Below are 20,572 nucleotides of genomic sequence, written 5' to 3'. Positions count from 1 at the left end.
TAGCATTTAGCCATATGGCTGCTGCTGGTGTCTTACTAATTTTAAGACAAAAAAAAGATTATTTGTCTAATTATCTCTAACTATTTACCTATTTATATATTTATACCTTGTTTAAGATAATATATTTCATTAACTCCGTATAATATCAATATCTCAGACTTTGAGAAGTGTTTACACATTGCCTGGTACTGACAAAATACGTTTTCGGCACAAAATTTGCACACTTAAGACCCATGGCTCTGCAGCCATCAGTCAGCAGATTACAATTGTGCTATTGCTTGAGCATCTGAGGAGCTGCCAGCAGCAGCCGGAAGAGCAAATGCTACATCACCACTTCATTGTACTTTCCTCTGATGCTATACTCACCCAACTTTCTGTAATTCTGCAATTCATGTTCTTACATAGTTTGTTTTTTAAAAATGACTTCCACATGAAGTCAAAAACGGTCATTAAAAAAATATTATTCCTATCTAGAGTGTTGCTTTAACCCAGAAATACCAAACCTGAGAAAGAAACCTATGATAAACTTTGTCAGTTGCTTATGCAGTATTTTAGTCATCAAACCCATATGGTGGCAGCACCATTGTACTTGAACCATCACCACAACAGCCCTGGCCAGCCATAGGCAGTGTGGATCAATGGATAACGCTACTACGGCCACTATATTAGTGGAGTATTTGTGGTGGCATGCACATGGTTCTTTTTTTATATATTTTTTAAAAAGGTTAGAGTAACCTCTCCTTGAGATCAGAGATGTATTGCCTGCTGAAATCGAAGATACACTTTTATTTGCACTACCCTATATTTTTAAACACACAAGATACATGAAGTAACTAAATATTTTAGTAATCAAGGCCTAAAAGTAAACACCACAAAATCATAATCACTGGAGTTCAAAGCAGGCAACTCATGATGCAGAAGCCTAAAAAAATATCTGTCAAATTTTTTATACAGACAATGAAGACTAAATTCGCTTAGCCAATTTCTCAAAATTCTGTATAATAAAAAGCTGAAAATGGTGTACTATATGGGACAATTTTCTCATTTATAAGTTGAAAAGATAGAGCTGTGGGGCTGTGGAACTTATGTGTACTTGAACAGAATATGGTGCTACAAAAGAGAGCTGTTAGCCAGATACATGGAAACCTATTGTGAGGCCCTTGCCAAAATAAATTTCCCACTACTTTTTTGTAAGTTATCACGGTGACAAATTCAAATGTTATGAGGTACACAATCACCAACAAAAAAACAAACAGACCACAGTCCAAATGTCAGTGGCTCAATGTGGTAGAATAAACTGCCAGAATCAATTAAGTGGGGATTCATTTAAACAAAATTTAAAAAAACCTTTCTTGTAACTAACTGCCTGTATTCACTGAAAGAATTCTATGCAGTATCTGTTACGTGTTAACTTTTGTAGTTAAATATGTTATGTAGTTCAATATAGAAACATCCAAAGTTGCAAGATCCACTTTTAATTTAATTGGTGACTAGTTTCGGGTTACCTGAACCAATTTCCAAATCACCCAGAGAGACAAAAACATATGTTTGTTATGTCAATGTTCATGGTTAAACTTGGCTTCATTATACATATATGTATAATCTTGACATGGTTCATACACTATTTCAGAAAATACCATTTTGTCTGTCTGGGTGATTTGAAAATGGCTTCATGTAATCCAAAACTAGTCATCAACTAAATAAGAAGTGAATATTGCAACTTTGGCTGTTTCTACATGGAGCTGGTTAACACAAGTTGTTGCAGCAATTAATCCAGCATGCTGGAAATCCATAAATATGTTATGCATTGAACATTGGTACACAAATATGATATCTATTACACCTATGCAACAAAATAGCATTCGCAAAAGCCGTAAGTCGATTACTACATGCAAAATTAAATATAAACAAATAACTAAATAAAATGATAGAACTTGCAATGAACAACCATCTACAAATGTGCATGCATGCGCAACACACACACACACACACACACACACACACACACACACACACACACACACACAAATGCAAAGTATGATCAAAAAGGGAACATATTTCACAAATAATATGGTGATTTAGATCCAGATCCAGTTCCACAGAACTGAGTGTCTAAACCAAATACAGTTAGTTAAAACTATGTCAATGCAGATAATGCTGTTTGGAAGCAGGCTAAAATATAGAACAATGGCAGGAGATTCAAAATGATCTGGTGAGGATCAAAAATTACTTTGTAAAGTTACTTCTTCTAGTAACTTTACAGAAACAGTACTAAATTGTTTAACATAGTGCAAATTAGCAAGTTAAAAAATTTCTGGCACTTACAAAATGACAAAAAAAAACTCTGCAGTTTATAATGTGAAAGTTTGTCATATTCAATTATGTTGCAGAAACTGTAAGTCTTCAGCAGCAGTAAATTCAGTAATGCAACTGTACTCCTTTTCAATTTCAGAATAGCAATTTTCATTGCACCTGTCTGCAACTCCATGTGTCATCTTTATGATAATTAGCAATCTATTCTTTTCACAATATTGTAGATGTTCCAACTTGGACTTTCCATTGTTTGCACTAGGAGAACAGGGAAGGGAAGGGTTAAATAAAACATCTGCACGAATACAGGTATTCATTGATTGATTCATTCATCACAGATCCTGTCAAGGAGAACCTTCATCGATTAGGAACAAGAGAAGGTATACATTAATAAAAGCAAGCAAATAATATAAACTTAATATGTATACTATGTTACCATGAACCATAGCTGCACTGCTTAATGCTAGTAATGTTTATGGCAGCGAAATATAGTCAACTAATTTAGAAAGAATGCAGCTACTTTTTTTAAAAATCTGCCTTTTCCTCTGTTATACTACAGAGTTGCTATTTGCTTTTTTTTATTTTTCAAGGAAAATAGTTATCCATATTTGTAAATACTGAGTCTACCTTACAGAGCACTACTGCTCATCGTAGAACTTTACAACGAACACTGCTGCTTTACATGTATCTATAAGAACTTTTCAATCCCTGAATGTAGATATTCAGATCAATATCAGACAGAATGGGTACAAAGATGTTCTTAATTTTCTTTTGAATTGGTGGGGGTTGTTAATTTATTTGATTTATGCTAGCTAGGAGTTTGTTTAATACCTTCACACCGGAGACAATGATCCAGTCTAGCTGAAAATTTATTGTAGGCCTATATTGTATTGTGATAGTGCAAATGACAGTTCAGCTGAAACAGTAATGGAAGTTATTACAGAGTAAATGTATTGGGAAATGAGTGTCAGAATCTGAGGTTACAAAGGCTTCTGGTTATCTACTTTACACAATATTGTTATTGCTCACTTCTGTTGAATAAACACTTTATTTACTTTAGGGGCACAGTCCCAGAAGATAACTCCATATGACAACAGTGAGTGGAAATAAGCTAACAAGCTCGTTTTTAGGTCAATACAATGACAGACACTTTAAGTGTCAAATATGCGGCACTTTATAGATCCAAATTGAGTTGTGTCACATTATCTCATGTAAAATGATGCTTCTGAAAACTATTTTAATAATTTGTGCAAAGGTTTTCGCAATTCATGACGATAGTGCTAGGATCTTTAGGACTTGACAGATGTAGGATCCTTTTCCATATTAAAGAATTGGTACAATGATCTGTGTATCCCAATCTTCAGGAAATGACTTGTATAATGATATTTGATAGTAATAATGCAGGAAAAGATAGACTGTTGTTTACCATAAAGCTGTTGTTTACCATAAAGAAGACACATTAAGTTGAAAACTGGCACCTTAAAAGACACTTACACAAAGCTTTTGGCCACAACTTTCATCAGCAAAAGAGAAATGCACACCATTCATACACACAAGCAAGCACACCTCATGCACACCTGACTGCCAACTCCTGTAGGTCAGTCCAGAATGTATTCTACCACTGTCTGTTGTCTGTTCAGTACCAGTAAATCAATTTCATACAACTACTAATCTGATGTCATCAACCAACAACTCTCCTTCATCAGAATAATATCTTAGTTTTAAAACTAATCATGGAATTCTTTGATAAATGCAACTTTAACCTGTTAAACTCCAAAACACTGAGAGATCGTTCTATGACCTTCATTTCAAAAGTCACAGTAAATAAATAAATATGCTGAGATGAGCTTTGTGATCAGTTTACCTAGTGCAGACCCCATTTTTAACTTGTTATCCACCTTGTCCCCAAATGATTTTACACAGTGCATTTCATTCAGTATATGACCACTAATGTCTAATAGGTCATCATTATTGCATGTTTGAAATTACAAACTGTGCGTCTTCATGAGATTAGTCAAACTGTTAATGCAAGCCAGTTGAGCTATCATCAACAAACATGACATTTTTTAACTGAATAAGGTACAACAGTGCTTGTTTACTGTTAATGCAGTATACAGATTAAGTTTCACTGCAAGGTATCCAATGTAGGTTTAGATCTATAGTAGATCCATTACTAAGCCTTGTAGACTCCATATGTTATGTTTTCCCCAGTCTTAGATGAGTGTCATACCTGTGATACAGTCCATTAACGAGAAGCTCTGTTTCCTGTTACAAAGGTGGGACTCCATTAGACTGCAAAAGGGCTCAAAATATAGCAACAGTATAATTTTCTTCTTTAGCTCACACAGGAGGAAAGTATTTCTTGCAAATTTTTTGTCTGTGGTTTGTTAAGAATCTATAATAACCTCAAACCCACCTCCCACATGTTGAGGTTTTTTAAAAATATTTCCAAGGGATGACTGAGATACCACCTAATAATGGCATCTTATCTAGTGTTGTTAATCTGGAGTAGTATATAATAAGGTACTCACAGTTAATGGAACAAATAGTTGTTATCTTTGTTATCATGATTAACATTTGGAATTGCACGTTCTTTTTAATTCCTTATTTTATTTTGATAAGTCGAGTTTCCTTTATAATATAGTATATTCCTGGTCTGCATAGCAGCATGAGACAAAATTTAACGTATTCAACTGCAATTTTTATAAAGGACTTTTAAACACTAGACATTAAAGCTAATTCTGTGTTTTGGCCCCTGAAAAACTGATGCGACTACGAAAATGGTGATACTATGGTAACCACAAGATTTATGCTATAAGTGCGGTAGGCTATTATAATCTGAAACAGTCACAGTGAAAGTGCACTGCGAAGGTTGGTCAAATAAACTGATAAGTACCATTGGTGCAGCTTAGTTCCAGCTTTGTTAGCATGACATCATGTAGTTGCTACATACGAGTGTCAACTCATATAGATAAAGATTATAGATTAGATCAGTACTTGTTCCATAGATCATGAATATGACACTTCGTAATGATGTGGAACGTGTCAGGTTAATAAAAGGTGTCTATACAAGATATTACATTACACAAAATATTATGTGACATTTAATTTTTTTTTTCTTTTTTGTGGGGGTTGGGGAATTAACCACGCACTATATCCAAAAATTCATCTAATGAGTAGAGGGAGTTGCCATTAGCAAATTCTTTTAATTTCCTTTTAAATGCTATATGGCTATCTGAAAGACTTTTGATGCTATTAGGTAAGTGACCAAAGACTTTTGTGGCTGCATAATTTACCCCCTTCTGAGCCAAAGTTAGATTTAACCTTGAGTAGTGAAGATCATCCTTTCTCCTAGTGTTGTAGTCATGTACACTGCTATTACTTTTGATTTCGTTTGGTTTGTTAATAACAAATTTCATGTGAATATATATATTGTGAGGCTACAGTGAAGATCTCTAGTTCCTTAAATAAGTGTCTGCAGCTGCAGGATGATCTTGGATGTGCTCCAGCAATTATTCTGATAACACGCTTTTGTGGAATGAACACTCTTTTACTCAATGATGAGTTACCCCAGAATATGATGCCATACGAAAGCAGAGAATGAAAATAGGCATGGTAAGCTAATTTACTCACATGTATATCGCCAAAATTTGTAATGACCCTAACAGCATAAGTGGCTGAACTCAAACGTTTCAGCAGATCCTCAGTGTGTTTTTTCCAGTTCAACCCCTCATCAATGCATACACCTAGAAATTTTGAATATTCTACCTTAGCTACCAATTTCTGATCGAAGTCTATATTTATTAATGGTGTCATTCCATTTACTGTGTGGAACTGTATATACTGTGTTTTGTCAAAGTTTAATGATAGCCAATCTGCAGAGAACCACTTAATGATTTTCTGAAAAACATCGTTTACAATTTCACCAGTTAATTCTTGTCTGTTGGGTGTGATAGCTATACTTGTATCATCAGCAAAAAGTACCAGTTTTGCATCTTCGTGAATATAGAATGGCAAGTCATTAATATATATTAAGAACAGAAGAGGACCCAAGACCGAACCTAGCAGCACCCCATTCTTGATTGTTCCCCAGTTTGAGAAATAACCAGTTTTTTTGCATATTATTTGAACTGCTTCTTTCAACTTTCTGCATTCTTCCAGTTAGGTATGATTTAAACCATTTGAGCACTGTCCCATTCATACCACAGTACTTGAGCTTATCTAGAAGTATTCCATGATTTACACAATCAAAAGCCTTGGAGAAGTCACAAAAAATCCCTACGGGTGACTTCCGGTTACTCAGAGCATTTAATATTTCATTAGTGAAAGTATATATAGCATTTTCTGTTGAAAAACCCTTCTGGAAGCCAAACTAGCATTTTATTAAAACTTTATTTTTAGAAAGGTGTGTAGCTACTCTACAATACATTATTTTTTCAAGAATTTTGGATAAGGCAGTCAGAAGAGAGATTGGGCGGTAGTTGTTGACATCAGACATATCCCCTTTTTTTATGCAGTGGTTTAACAATGGCATACTTCAGTCTATCTGGAAAATGCCCTGCTTCAGAGAGCTATTACATATATGGCTAAGAATCCCACTTATTTCTTGGGAACATGCTTTTATTATCCTGCTGGAATGCCATCAATTCCATGTGAGCTTTTATTCTTGAGAGAGTTTATCATCTCCCAATTTTCAGAAGGAGAGGTGGGTGGAATTTCAATTGTATCAAATGGTGTGGGTAAGACCTCTTCCATTAACTCCTTTGCTTCTTCTAATGAACATTAGATCCTGTTTTGTCTACAACATTTAAAAAATGATTATTCAAAATGTTTTCGACTTCTTGTTTGTCAAGTTTCCCTTTGCTTTGATGATTTGGGTGAAGGTCACGGTTAAAGCAGGCTCAGACATGGTAATTGGATGTCTCTATAGGCCCCCGGGCTCAGCAACTGTTGTGGCTCAGCACCTGAAGAATAATTTGGAAAATATTTCGAGTAGATTTCCCCACCATTTTATAGTTCTGGGTGGAGATTTTAATTTGCCGGATATAGACTGGGAGACTCAAACGTTCATAACGGGTGGCAGGGACAAAGAATCCAGTGAAATATTTTTAAGTGCTTTATCTGAAAACTACCTTGAGCAGTTAAACAGAAAACCGACTCGTGGCGATAATATATTAGACCTTCTGGTGACAAACAGACCCGAACTATTTGAATCAGTTAATGCAGAACAGGGAATCAGCGATCATAAAGCGGTTACTGCGTCGATGATTTCAGCCGTAAATAGAAATATTAAAAAAGGTAGGAAGATTTTTCTGTTTAGCAAAAGTGACAAAAAGCAGATTACAGAGTACCTGACGGCTCAACACAAAAGTTTTGTCTCAAGTGCAGATAGTGTTGAGGATCAGTGGATAAAGTTCAAAGCCATGGTACAATATGCGTTAGATGAGTATGTGCCAAGCAAGATCGTAAGAGATGGAAAAGAGCCACCGTGGTACAACAACCGAGTTAGAAAACTGCTGCGGAAGCAAAGGGAACTTCACAGCAAACATAAACATAGCCAAAGCCTTGCAGACAAACAAAAATTACGCGAAGCGAAATGTAGTGTGAGGAGGGCTATGCGAGGCTTTCAATGAATTCGAAAGTAACGTTCTATGTACTGACTTGGCAGAAAATCCTAAGAAATTTTGGTCCTATGTCAAAGCGGTAGGTGGATCAAAACAAAATGTCCAGACACTCTGTGACCAAAATGGTACTGAAACAGAGGATGACAGACTAAAGGCCGAATTACTAAATGTCTTCTTCCAAAGCTGTTTCACAGAGGAAGACTGCACTGTGCTTCCTTCTCTAGATTGTCGCACAGTTGACAAAATGGTAGATATCGAAGTAGATGACAGAGGGATAGAGAAACAATTAAAATCGCTCAAAAGAGGAAAGGCCGCTGGTCCTGATGGGATACCAGTTCGATTTTACACAGAGTACGCGAAGGAACTTGCCCCCCTTCTTGCAGCGGTGTACCGTAGGTCTCTAGAAGAGCGAAGCGTTCCAAAGGATTGGAAAAGGGCACAGGTCATCCCCGTTCTCAAGAAGGGACGTCGAACAGATGTGCAGAACTATAGACCTATATCTCTAACGTCGATCAGTTGTAGAATTTTGGAACACGTATTATGTTCGAGTATAATGTCTTTTCTGGAGACTAGAAATCTACTCTGTAGGAATCAGCATGGGTTTCGAAAAAGACGATCGTGTGAAACCCAGCTCGCGCTATTCGTCCACGAGACTCAGAGGGCCTTAGACACTGGTTCACAGGTAGATGCCGTGTTTCTTGACTTCCGCAAGGCGTTTGACACAGTTCCCCATAGTCGTTTAATGAACAAAGTAAGAGCATACGGACTATCAGATCAATTGTGTGATTGGATTGAGGAGTTCCTAGATAACAGAACGCAGCACGTCATTCTCAATGGAGAGAAGTCTTCCGAAGTAAGAGTGATTTCAGGTGTGCCGCAGGGGAGTGTCATAGGACCGTTGCTATTCACAATATACATAAATGACCTGGTGGATGACATCGGAAGTTCACTGAGGCTTTTTGCAGATGATGCTGTGGTGTATCGAGAGGTTGCAACAATGGAAAATTGTACTGAAATGCAGGAGGATCTGCAGCGAATTGACGCATGGTGCACGGAATGGCAATTGAATCTCAATGTAGCGAAGTGTAATGTGATGCGAATACATAGAAAGATAGGTCCCTTATCATTTAGCTACAAAATAGCAGGTCATCAACTGGAAGCAGTTAATTCCATAAATTATCTGGGAGTACGCATTAGGAGTGATTTAAAATGGAATGATCATATAAAGTTGATCGTCGGTAAAGCAGATGCCAGACTGAGATTCATTGGAAGAATCCTAAGGAAATGCAACCCGACAACAAAGGAAGTAGGTTACAGTACGCTTGTTCGCCCAATGCTTGAATACTGCTCAGCAGTGTGGGATCCGCACCAGGTAGGGTTGATAGAAGAGATAGAGAAGATCCAACGGAGAGCAGCGCGCTTCGTTACAGGATCATTTAGTAATTGCGAAAGCGTTACGGAGATGATAGATAAACTCCAGTGGAAGACTCTGCAGGAGAGACGCTCAGTAGCTCGGTACGGGCTTTTGTTGAAGTTTCGAGAACATACCTTCACCGAAGAGTCAAGCAGTATATTGCTCCCTCCTACGTATATCTCGCGAAGAGACCATGAGGATAAAATCAGAGAGATTAGAGCCCACACAGAAGCATACCGACAATCCTTCTTTCCACGTACAATACGAGACTGGAATAGAAGGGAGAACCGATAGAGGTACTCAGGGTACCCTCCGCCACACACCGTCAGGTGGCTTGCGGAGTACGGATGTAGATGTAGATGTAGATGTAATGGCATCATCCTGTACTCTTGGTTTCCCTGTCTCCCTTGCAATAATATTCCAAATTGTTTTGAATTTGTTATCAGAGGTATTAATCTCAGGCATGATGCACTTACTTCTGTACATTTTAATAACCTTTTTTAATGTAGCACAGTAGTTTTTATAATATTTCTGTTTCTGGGTCATTACGCTTTTTTGTTGTTAGATACAGTTCTCTTTTGTGGTTACAAGATATTTTTATTCCCTTAGTAAGCCAAGGTTTTTTGCATGGTTTTTTATAATTAGATTTAACTACTTTCTTGGAGAAACAGTTTTCAAATTCTCTTACAAGTGTATCATGAAATAAGTTATATTTTAAATTAGCATCGGGTTCCTTCTACACCTCATCCCAGTCTAACTGCTGAAGATTTTCTCTGAAATTTCTAATTGTCGAGTCATTAATTGAACGCACAACTTTGGAGGGTAGTTTTGAATTACTGAGTGGCGCTATGTCATATACTGTAACTAGCTGAGCGCCATCATCGGAAAGGCCATTCTCAACAGGACAAGAATTTGTTTTAAAACCTATAAAAGTGTTATCTATCAATGTGCTGCTACTCAAGTAGGAAAATTAATGACAGATGTCAAATTGAAAGAACTGAGCAAGACTTCCAGGTCATTCTTTCTATTACACTCTTTCAGTGAATCAGCATTGAAGTCCCCACAAATAATAATTTGCTTTCCCCTATCTGACAGATAGCACAACAAGGCATCCAAGTTTTCCAGGAATAAATGAATGTTTCCTGAAGGGGACCTATATACTGCTACAATTATAAAAGAGCCCTCCTCCAGTTTAAATTGACAGGCACATGCTTCTGTATGTTGCTCTAGACAAAACTTTTTTGTACCTAAGCTTTTCACAGTGGTAACTATTGACATATATGGCAACTACTACTCTCACCTTATTCTCTCTACTCATATGTGCAGCTAGTTTATAACCACTGATATTTGCCTTTTCCATATCAGACACAATGTGATGCTCAGACAGGCATAGTATATTTATTACATTATCAGATTCAATGTCATCTAAACAAACCAGGAGCTCATCTACTTTATTCTTCAATCCAGGAATATTTTGGTGAAAAATGGTAACATTATTTTTTACTTTACATTTGTGAGAATCTACTTTTTTCTTTAATCCACCGATATTTTGGTTAAATATGGTATCATTATTATTTACTCTCCTGTTGTGAGAATGTTGTGAGTTTGGACCTTTTTAGCACCTGCCTGACTGAACTTCTCATTGGACACTGATATTAGTCTAATTATTTATTTTTATTTTATTTTTTTAAAATTACATCCATGAGTACTAGTGTCGTCGTCGTCCTCCTCCTCCTCCCCCCCCCCCCCCCCCTCCTTTATGGATTTCGCTAATAGACCTTCCATTTCCTACTGAGGTGTAGGCCATGCCTTGTGAATAGCTTCAACAGGAACCAATCCAATGTATTTAAGCTAATGTATTATGTAAATTGCTTATGGACAGGCCTTTAGCTGTCACATTATGCTTGTTTAATGGTGATTCGGGGGGTTACCGACGTAACATTTGTAGAGTTGACATCGAAGGATTGCCATGAAAATGAAAATCACATAGGCCTGAATATTAATAACAAACAGTCAAGGGGATGTTGAAGCAAGCTATGTTGATTTGCTACTAAACATAAGAACACAGGAAGTGTTACAGACATAACAAAATCTTCACTGTTCATGTAATTACCCCTCAAACTATTTTTGTAAATACATGACATTTAAAATCTTACATACTAACACAAGCCATAACTTTGAACATGCGATATGTCAGGCGAAAATCACCTTTCAATATCCTTAGTTGACAGTGGTGTCTATGTTCTATCACAATACAGCATCTATAAATTTCCGACTTCTAAGCAAACAACTGTCACCCACCACCTGTGTAGTTTACCAAACCTCTTTGCTCTGAAGTTAAAAACCAGTATGCTTAAGACAGTCACTCTACTTGCTAGGTACCGCATTGCGTCTAGTACAGCAAGTGTGAGTGATACATATTGTTGTCATTAATACAGTTACTTATTGTTGTTACTAAAAATGGGAAGCTGATGGTTTCTGCGGATTGGTTATTTAGGGAATACTGTTATTTCTTGAACGTCTGACATAACATGACAACTACAGGAGAGTTATATTTTCGGGCATGAGCTCTTTGATGTAATACGGCTTGTAGATGTAGACAGAAGGGAAATAAAGTACTAGCGTTGATACACAGCCGCAAAGATGCAGAATGTTATTAATACTGTTAAGGGAACAGCGCTTGGTGTCGCAGAATATTGGACTCCCGTACTAAAGGTAAACACATTTGCTGTTATAAACGTGCATTTGAAGAGTGTTCCACGAACTTCTGTAGATATTATCGCATGTAACTAAACACAAGGACAACAAAACGTGAAATGATATGACGTCGTGTCATTCCTTTCGGATGCGTGGAGGGTGAAGTAAAGAATAATAGCAACCGTGGGACCTCTTTAAGTTGCACATACACCACAAAGACTACGGTCCAACGATCATTACCTTGAGATCATGGTAAGAGCTGCAAAGATAAGCTGTATGAAAAACAAATGAATAGTTTGACAGTAGGAAAAAAATCATGATTTCAAATTGACATATTAATCCTGGTTAACAATAATGCCATTAACCTTTCAGCCCCAAGGCACTTAAAAAGCTGTGTCGTATACGGCAATTAGATAAAAACCGGCTTCTCCCCTTACAAATAAGGTTCATTTGGGATACACACTAGCGCTGTTTCGTGCGGATCCAACATCGCCTTGTGGTATTAAGTTGATGTACTTTTATGAGTTGCCACATTTTCAACAAATTGGAATCGGCACAGCTACCACCAAAATGATACATTCACCTCCTGTGTCTCACAGTAAAGCACTATGGGTTGTTACATGATGTTACAAATTGAGAAGCATATCACATCTTTACTGTTAGTACATTTGTGAAAACTGCCTGACTCCAAAGTTCATGGCAGATGTATTTGTAATGAGCCTGACATATGCTGTACGAACACCACCTAGAGAATAAGTAGTATTGAGTTTACTGTTACTGTGAATGGTCAGAGGACGAAGCAGTAAGTAAAAAGTGAACGTTTTGAACTGGTTTGCTAAAGCTCTGTTAAAAGATGTGCCATAATTCTTTCAGGATTGGAATATCAGAAAACAGCAGTTTGAATTGTAGTATTTGTTCTGTAATTATAGCGATAAGCAAATTAAGAATTTTTTAAATATTTCTAGTTGTAATGTTATATTGTTGATAAATAAAACTATCATCAATCACCCAGTGTGAACATCTCAGCGCTTTTTCACCGCTTAGTCCTGATTAGTAAATGCAAGGTACTGCCACAAGTAAAAGTCACATCGGAAGAAGATGTGGGGTGAACTGGCAATTGACTCCAAACATTTAGATTTATAGTGTGGCGCTCACAATACATCAAATCCTGACAAAAATAATTTCTTTTATTAGATTCATGACTGAAGTTGTCCACTGAATATTGAGAGTCACAGATTTGTGCAAAATACATAAAGCAGTCAGTATGTCATTATGTTGAGTCGATCAACCTACAGGTTATTGCCTTAATTTATGTAGCTTACGTTCAAATTTAGCTCTGACACCTGACATGTATTTAATACCATTGGGTAAGTGCGCAAATGTCTCAATTTTTTATTACACACCCACACTAGAAAATATGTAGCCTGCTGTGTTGTTGTTAAAATACCTATAGTATAGTCATTGAAAGGAGATCCCTAACAGTTGCTATGGGTTTGATGCAGCTACTCATTCTTCTACCTCTGCCACTTGTGTAATTTTATGAGAAAGATTTCCAGTGCAAGCAAGTGCCACAGGGACCCTCTTGGAATACGAATGGAAAAAGTGCCTCTGAAAAATGAAGAATAACCTGTGTTCAGCTGTGAGAAAGTACAGAAAGCAATTGAAGCCACTGTACTAAAGACATTTGTAGCAGGGATTGATTATTTGTACATGCCCATTTGGTGACACACAATTTACAGAGCACTTACATAAATATGTTCCCATATATTATGATGTATCTGAGTAAATTTCCTCAAATGTGCACTGGGTGAGGTGAATGATGAAACGGAAGGAGGAAGGGAAGCTCAAGATAACAGATATAGAGACTGGGAAGTGTGCAAGGATGCCTCCATTTCCAGAGGTCTCTAGGCCTATACAGGATGCTCCAGATCCAGCACCATCACCACCATTGGTCCCAGACATCTCTCAGAAGGCTTCATCGTGAAAGTGCCCAGATCCCAGCCGCTTGCACTGTATTATCCTTTCCCACACCAGCTGGACAGAAACTGATACATTTAAGGGGAAGAGGGTTAATAACTCCACCAAATGTGCAAATGTAATACTGTAGTAGTGCAAAATGTATGATATGTTGGATGAATTGTCCTCAGTGGCACCAGTAATTTGGTACAGTCTCTCTTCATTAGTGTACTCTTTGAAAGTTTAAAATAGCTTATTTATGTACTGTTTTCTTTTAGTGAGTTTAGAAGATCAGTTATAAGCTGTTAAACCCTCCCTCTTTAAGTGACACTGTGTTTATTTTAAATGTCTCAGTCATTTTACCAACAGATTTATGTAGTGAAGGTGAATATAATAGATCCTTTGTTCCAGAATGAGATTTTCACTCTGCAGCAGAGTGTGTGCTGATATGATCTTCCTGGCAGATTAAAACTGTGTGCTGGACCAAGACTCGAACTCGGGACCTTTGCCTTTGGCGGGCAAGTGCTGTACCACCTGAGCTACTCAAGCACGACTCACAACCTGTCCTCACAACTTTACTTCTGCCAGTACCTCGTCTCCTACTTTCCAAACTTTACAGAAGCTCTCCTTGCCTGTGAAAGGCAAAGGTCCCTAGATCAAGTCTCGGTCCGGCACACAGTTTTAGTCTGCCAGGAAGTTTCATATCAGCACATACTCCACTGCAGAGGGAAAATCTCATTCTGGAAACATCCCCCAGACTGTGGCTAAGCCATGTCTTCACAATATCCTCTCTTTCAGGAGTGCTAGGTCTGCAAGGTTCGCAGGAGAACTTCTGTCAAGCTTGGAAAGTAGGAGATGAGGTACTGGCAGAAGTAAAGCTGTGAGGACAGGGCGTGAGCCGTGCTTGGGTAGCTCCGTTGGTAGAGCACTTGCCCGCGAAAGGCAAAGGTACCAAGTTCGAGTCTCGGTCCGGCACCCAGTTTTAATCTGCCAGGAAGTTTCAGATCCTTTGTTATATTTCAGGTAAAACTTGGTGAAACTGTGAGAAAAAGGTATTAATTGAAAAACCACATCTTACCGACATTCCCAAGACTGGCACTTGCACTATTTCTCAGCAGGCTGTCACCAGCCCCACAGCCTCCCATATAATAGCAGTGGTGTTTTTTTTCTAAGTTTGAAGAATACCTGAGTGTGATACTGGTCAGTCCTAAAAGGCTCACCTGTTGATATATCCCCATTCTGTTTGAGCGTTAAGGTGGACCAGCAGCTGCACAGCATCAATTCTGTTCACAACCTCATCTTGCTGTAGACATTGCTGCCATGTAGTAGTAGTAGTAGCACCATTGTAGCTGTTTTTTCCTTTCAACAGAACACAACAATGTTGTTTTAGTTTACACACCATTTCATTTACTTGTGAAGCTCAGGTATCTAGTTATCTGACTGCAAAGAAGTGGTACCAGGAACATGGTAAGATTCACTGAAATCTCCCTCTTCATCGACTTGCTCTGCTTCTCTTGGACCACAATTCTCTCTTAGATTTGATTGTAGTCTTGTATATCTAGCTATGATTCAGTATATGTTACCTATGTTGTTTGTCATTTTGTGCTGTCAATGAAGGCTGTCTTTGGCTTACTATGATCTTTTGTTCAGTTCACATTTTGGAATGTATATTTGCTTTTGTTTTCTCATTAATTTCTGTCTTATTAATGTTGTGACAGCCTCCCGCCTTTCCCTGTAACCAAACAAATCAAGAGACCCCTTTAAAAACTCGGCAGTCCTTTGATATTTACCATGCCAACAAATTGGAGCAAGTTCTTTTGATTTTTGCTGCCTGGGATTGCAAGACCTGTGGATGACAGCTTGGTAAAGTAGCACAACCTGACAACTTGCTACAATAATTAATATTTCTAATTTTGTTTAAATTTCTGTCCATAAATCAGCTGCAAAGGCACGATGCTAGAGTCTGCTGAATCACTTGAGTTGCAGTGTTAATGCTGTTCCCAAATTTCCAGCAAATTCAGAAATATTACTACATATAGTTGACAGATAAAAAGCCATTGACAAACTCTAGTATTTATTATGAGACAATAACGTCAATGGGTTGTTGAAATACATGACAGAATCTTGCCCTGGCACATCCCCAGCAGCCAAGCGAACAATTGTTTACCATGACAGTCTTAATTTGAAGCAATGGTGTTCTGATCACTTTTTCCTTTAGCCAACTTAGACATTTCTTCTTGAGCAGTACAGAAGTTAAGTAGTCTTTTCAGTAAATAAATAAATTTACAGCAGCAGCAGCAGCAGCTGCTGTCTTTGTCGTCATTGTTGTTGTCATTGCATTCTTCAGTTCAAAGTTGCCAGTCTATCTTGTGCAAGACTCTTCATCAGTGCTGTGTAATTACTTCAACCTACATCCACTTGAAACTGCATTCTGTAGTTAAGCTGTGGTCTTCCCGAAACTTCCTTCCATTACCAAACCAGCAATTCCTTCAAATTTCAGAATGTGTTATATCAACTGATCTCTTCTGTTAGTCAAGTTGAACCATAAATTTCTTTTTCTACCAGTTTGATTCTGTACCATCTCATTAGTTATGTGATCTAACCATTTCTGCATTCTTTTGTAGCACCACATTTCAAAAGCTTTTGTTGTCTTCTTATCTTAACTGTTTATTGTCCACATTTTACTTCTCTGCAAGCTTACTCTTGAGACAAATATTTCCATATACGACTTCCTAATACATAAATTCAGATATTAACAGATTTCTCATTTTCAGAAATTATATTCTTGCTGTTGTACATTGGCGCTTTACATTGAATCTGCTTGAATCACCTTCCGAAATATCAAAACTCATCTTCTACTTTTAGTGTCTCATTTTCTAATGTAATTCCCTCTACACTGCCTGATTTACATAGACTACACTCCATTGCCCTTGTTTTACTTTAGTTGATATTCATGTTCTAACCTGTTTCCGAGACATTATCCACACTTTAAACTAATCTTCCACGTCCATTACGTTCTGCAACAGGATGCCTCAAACTTTTTGTTTCTTCTGTCTGAACCTAAATTGCTTCACCAAATTTCTTCTGTTTCTTTTAAAATTCATCCTTGCTCACTTCTCATCCAGTTCTTTTGTTTAATGTCCTTCAACCTTATGCTCCTGTATTTTGTATCTTCTACCTTCAAAATTTCGAAGAATGTATTACAAGTCCTGTCAAAAGCTTTCTCTACACCTACAAATGCTTAGTGTTGGTCCGCCTTTCTTCAGTCTTCTTGTAACATAATATCACCTTGGTCATTCTTCATTTCTCTAGAACGCCAATTGTTCTTCCCCTAGGTCAGCTTCTACCAGTTTTTCCATTCATCCATAAATTATTTATATAAATATTGTCCAACTGACTTGTTGAACTGATGCACGAAGCCATTGAATTCCCCTGACACAGTGTGTGTCGAAAAATACTTTCTTACTCTTGAACTGTCACGTGCATTGAGCAGTAACATGAACACACTCTGTCTCTCTGTCTGTCTTTATTTGTTCTGTTGACCTATTATTCCCAGGAAGATGGTTCATATTCTGCTGTAACCTACCTTCTCAAAATATTTTGGGAGCACAGGTAGGAGGGAGATTGTTCGATGATTAGAGGACAGTTGTTTATATCCACTTATATGACTAGGTGTTACTACTGCATACTTTTATCTTTCAGGAGAGTTATAAAGAAAGAATCTTGTAGCTTGGTACCAAAAGAAAAGAAGAAAGAAAGAAAGAAAAAAAAATATCATTAACACTTGAGGGCTAAAAGTCATAGACTCAAAATTTGTTGCGACAAAATTCTGTGTACTTCACATCACTAGCTGAAGACCTCATTCGGGTAAACTGTGAAGGATCAGTCCCAAGTTCTTCCAAGCAAATTGATGGTTCGATGCCTCTGTATATGCTTAGGAAACAAATCTTGGTGAAATTATAAGTAAAATTAAATCATTAAGCAATAAAATGTCAAGTTGATCTTGATGATGTGCCCAATTTCATATTAAAAGCATGTGAAACCCTCCAGGGGTGGGTACATGCTTGGCTACCAGGGGGCCCTAGCCTTTGCAGTGCTACTCCCCTTTCTGTTCTGCATATCCTTCCTATTGCTATTATTTTCGCCTCCCTTAGGGACCGAGTCATATTCCTTCTTCGGGAAATCAAAGATCATTGTAAAACAGTGCACGGATTCACCTTGTCCACCTGTCTTTCTTTCCCTGTTCTTTCTTTTCTTACCCTTCCTCCACTTTGGCATGTGAGGTTTCTCTTTTTCCTTTTCTTCTTCCTCCCTGTGCGTTCCTGAAGGCCAGCTCATGTTTCACATGTAAAAGATGACTGGGTAACGTGTAATTCCCAGCCCCAGGCCGACAATAGGGCTTGTATGTACGCCCTGCTAAAGGCCATGCCCATGCAGGGATGATTGCCTGAGCTGGTACCTTCCTCTTTGCCGATTGGCCCCTCTGTCTGGAGTCCGGGAGGTGTGACCTGAGGTGAGGACAGTCACCTAAGGTGGCTGAGCCTCCTGAAGGGGGGACTCTGCAGGAAGGAGTGCACCATTGGATGTACTGGAAATCATGGGCAATTTTTCTGCAATGAGTTGCTCATCTCAAAAACGTAAACGGGTTGAGATGGAAGAATTGAGGCCTTTCTTGGCTGCACCCCGATACCACCTGGTGTCATGCACAGATGATGGTCACAGTTTCACAACAGTTAATCCATTTATTATTCAGATGGGTGTAAATCATGTTGCCAGTCCTGTGATATCCTGCTCTTGGTTGCAAAATGGTACCTTGCTTTCGCAGAAGCACAGACACTGCTTATTGCAACACTTCTCCACGGCTATACTTTTAAAGTAGAGGCCCACCATACTCTGAATTCCTCCCTTGGTGTCATATACACTCGGCTACGTGATGGCCTGATCTATGCTGAAATCACAGCGTATGTCACTGCCTAGAGAGTGACTGCTATTCACAGCGTTATGAAAAGGGTTGAGAAGAGATTAGTGCCAACCTGCACCCTATTCCTCACATTTCACCATGTGATATTTCAATCAAAAATTAAGGTAGGCTATGAAATTATTACTGTCAGATCATATATCCCAAATCTCACACGTTGCTGTTGATATCAACACTACAACCACACCCCTGAATCTTCTGAAAATGCGATCAAATGCATAACCTGCAGCGGGGATGCTCATGAGGGTCTGTGTCCACCTCCTTCCTCTCACTTTAGTAACTGCAAGGGTCATCATGCTGCTTCCTCCTGTGATTGTCTAATCTATCTCAATAAGTGAGTCACTCAGGATATCTGGGTGAAGGAAGTAGTTCTTATTCACATTGCTAGGAAAATGTTAGCTAGGCGCAATCCTTGTGCACCACACTCAGGCAATTATAGTACAGTTCTTGCTGCACCCTGACCTATGGAGGACATGACTACACAGACTTGTGACATCCAGTTTTGTGCCATGGTTGTGAAATCGTCCAACTCCAGGGTCACATCTTCACCTGCTATTGCTGCACTCCATACCAACAAACCGCCACCTGATCCAGCGAAATTGCATGCCTCACAAACAGAAGCATGGAAATCCAAAAAGGAGTAATCCTGCGATGAGTTTCAGTGCACATCTAGCCAGCCAATGTCTGGGTCTGCACCTGACAAACACCAAGGTTCTAAGCAGTCAAACAAGGGCAAACAATCTTCCCCTTCTCCACTCTACCATTCTTTTCAAACGGTGTCACCATGCAATACCCTCACCTGGCTAACCTTTTCACCGGGATGCAACAACCAGTCTGCTGGCCAACCGGTGGTGAATACCGATGCCTCTGTCGAACTAATGGACAAGATCCTTTGGCCTCTGAACCTGGTCATTGTGCACATTCGCATTCTGGACCCAGGAGCCACCACAGTGATTGCTCCCTTCTTTGACCCATCTCCTGTCTATCATTCGGATATGGTTCTTCTCCAATGGAACATTCGTGGTGTGGTATCCAATAGGGTTGAATTACAGCTCCTTTTGTGATCATATTGTCCAGCTGCTTTCAGCCTCCAGAAAACAAAATTACACCCTCATGATCACTTCCACCTCCCACACTACACTTCAGTCTATTTTGACTTTACCCTGGAGGCAGGAACTGCAGCTCATAGAGGAGTCATGTTGCTCATTTGGGACAGCATTTATAGTCGCACCGTCATTTCCCAGCACAACCAGCATCAGGCTAATGTTGTCTGTCCTTTCCTTCCTGATTTCACCTTCTCTTTCTGCAATGTCGACTCACCGTCATCTTCTGCTGTCACTTGGGCAGACATTTTGCAACTTATTGCTCAGCTTCCTCCTCCCTTTTTACTGCTTGGTGACTTCAGTGCCTACCATCTCCTTTGGGGCTCTCCATACCCCTGTCCGAGAGGGTTTCTTCTAGCAGATATCTTCAACCAACTCAATCTAATCTGTTTGAACATGTGTATACCCACATTTCTTTCAGATTCCATACAATCCTTTTCCCACTTGAACCTTTTGATCTGTACTGCTCTCCTTGTTTGTCATCCTGAGT

General features: G+C 38.6%; 2 protein-coding genes across 5 annotated transcripts in view; one reads left to right on the top strand and one right to left on the bottom strand.

Annotated features, from left to right (window-relative positions):
- LOC126334660 (run domain Beclin-1-interacting and cysteine-rich domain-containing protein) overlaps window positions 1–11,672 on the bottom strand; it is a 203,552-nt gene extending 191,880 nt beyond the window's left edge. For both annotated transcript variants that reach the window (XM_049997119.1, XM_049997120.1), the window contains exon 1: window positions 11,557–11,672. The gene's annotated coding sequence lies outside the window, so the exon portion shown is untranslated. The remainder of the gene's footprint in view (window positions 1–11,556) is intronic.
- A 308-nt stretch (window positions 11,673–11,980) lies between these two features.
- LOC126334661 (ubiquitin-like-conjugating enzyme ATG3) overlaps window positions 11,981–20,572 on the top strand; it is a 76,591-nt gene continuing 67,999 nt past the window's right edge. For 2 of the 3 annotated variants that reach the window (XM_049997124.1, XM_049997122.1), the window contains exon 1: window positions 11,981–12,063. In XM_049997124.1, coding sequence (XP_049853081.1) covers window positions 11,992–12,063 — 72 coding nt within the window. In that variant the 5' untranslated portion in view covers window positions 11,981–11,991. Of the gene's footprint in view, window positions 12,064–12,209; window positions 12,298–20,572 lie in introns of those variants that run through there. The other variant, XM_049997123.1, reaches the window with a different exon arrangement.

The sequence above is a fragment of the Schistocerca gregaria genome, chromosome 2 (genome assembly GCF_023897955.1).
Source record: "Schistocerca gregaria isolate iqSchGreg1 chromosome 2, iqSchGreg1.2, whole genome shotgun sequence".
NCBI classification, from domain to species: domain Eukaryota; kingdom Metazoa; phylum Arthropoda; class Insecta; order Orthoptera; family Acrididae; genus Schistocerca; species Schistocerca gregaria.
This window is presented reverse-complemented; position numbering and strand designations above follow the sequence as displayed.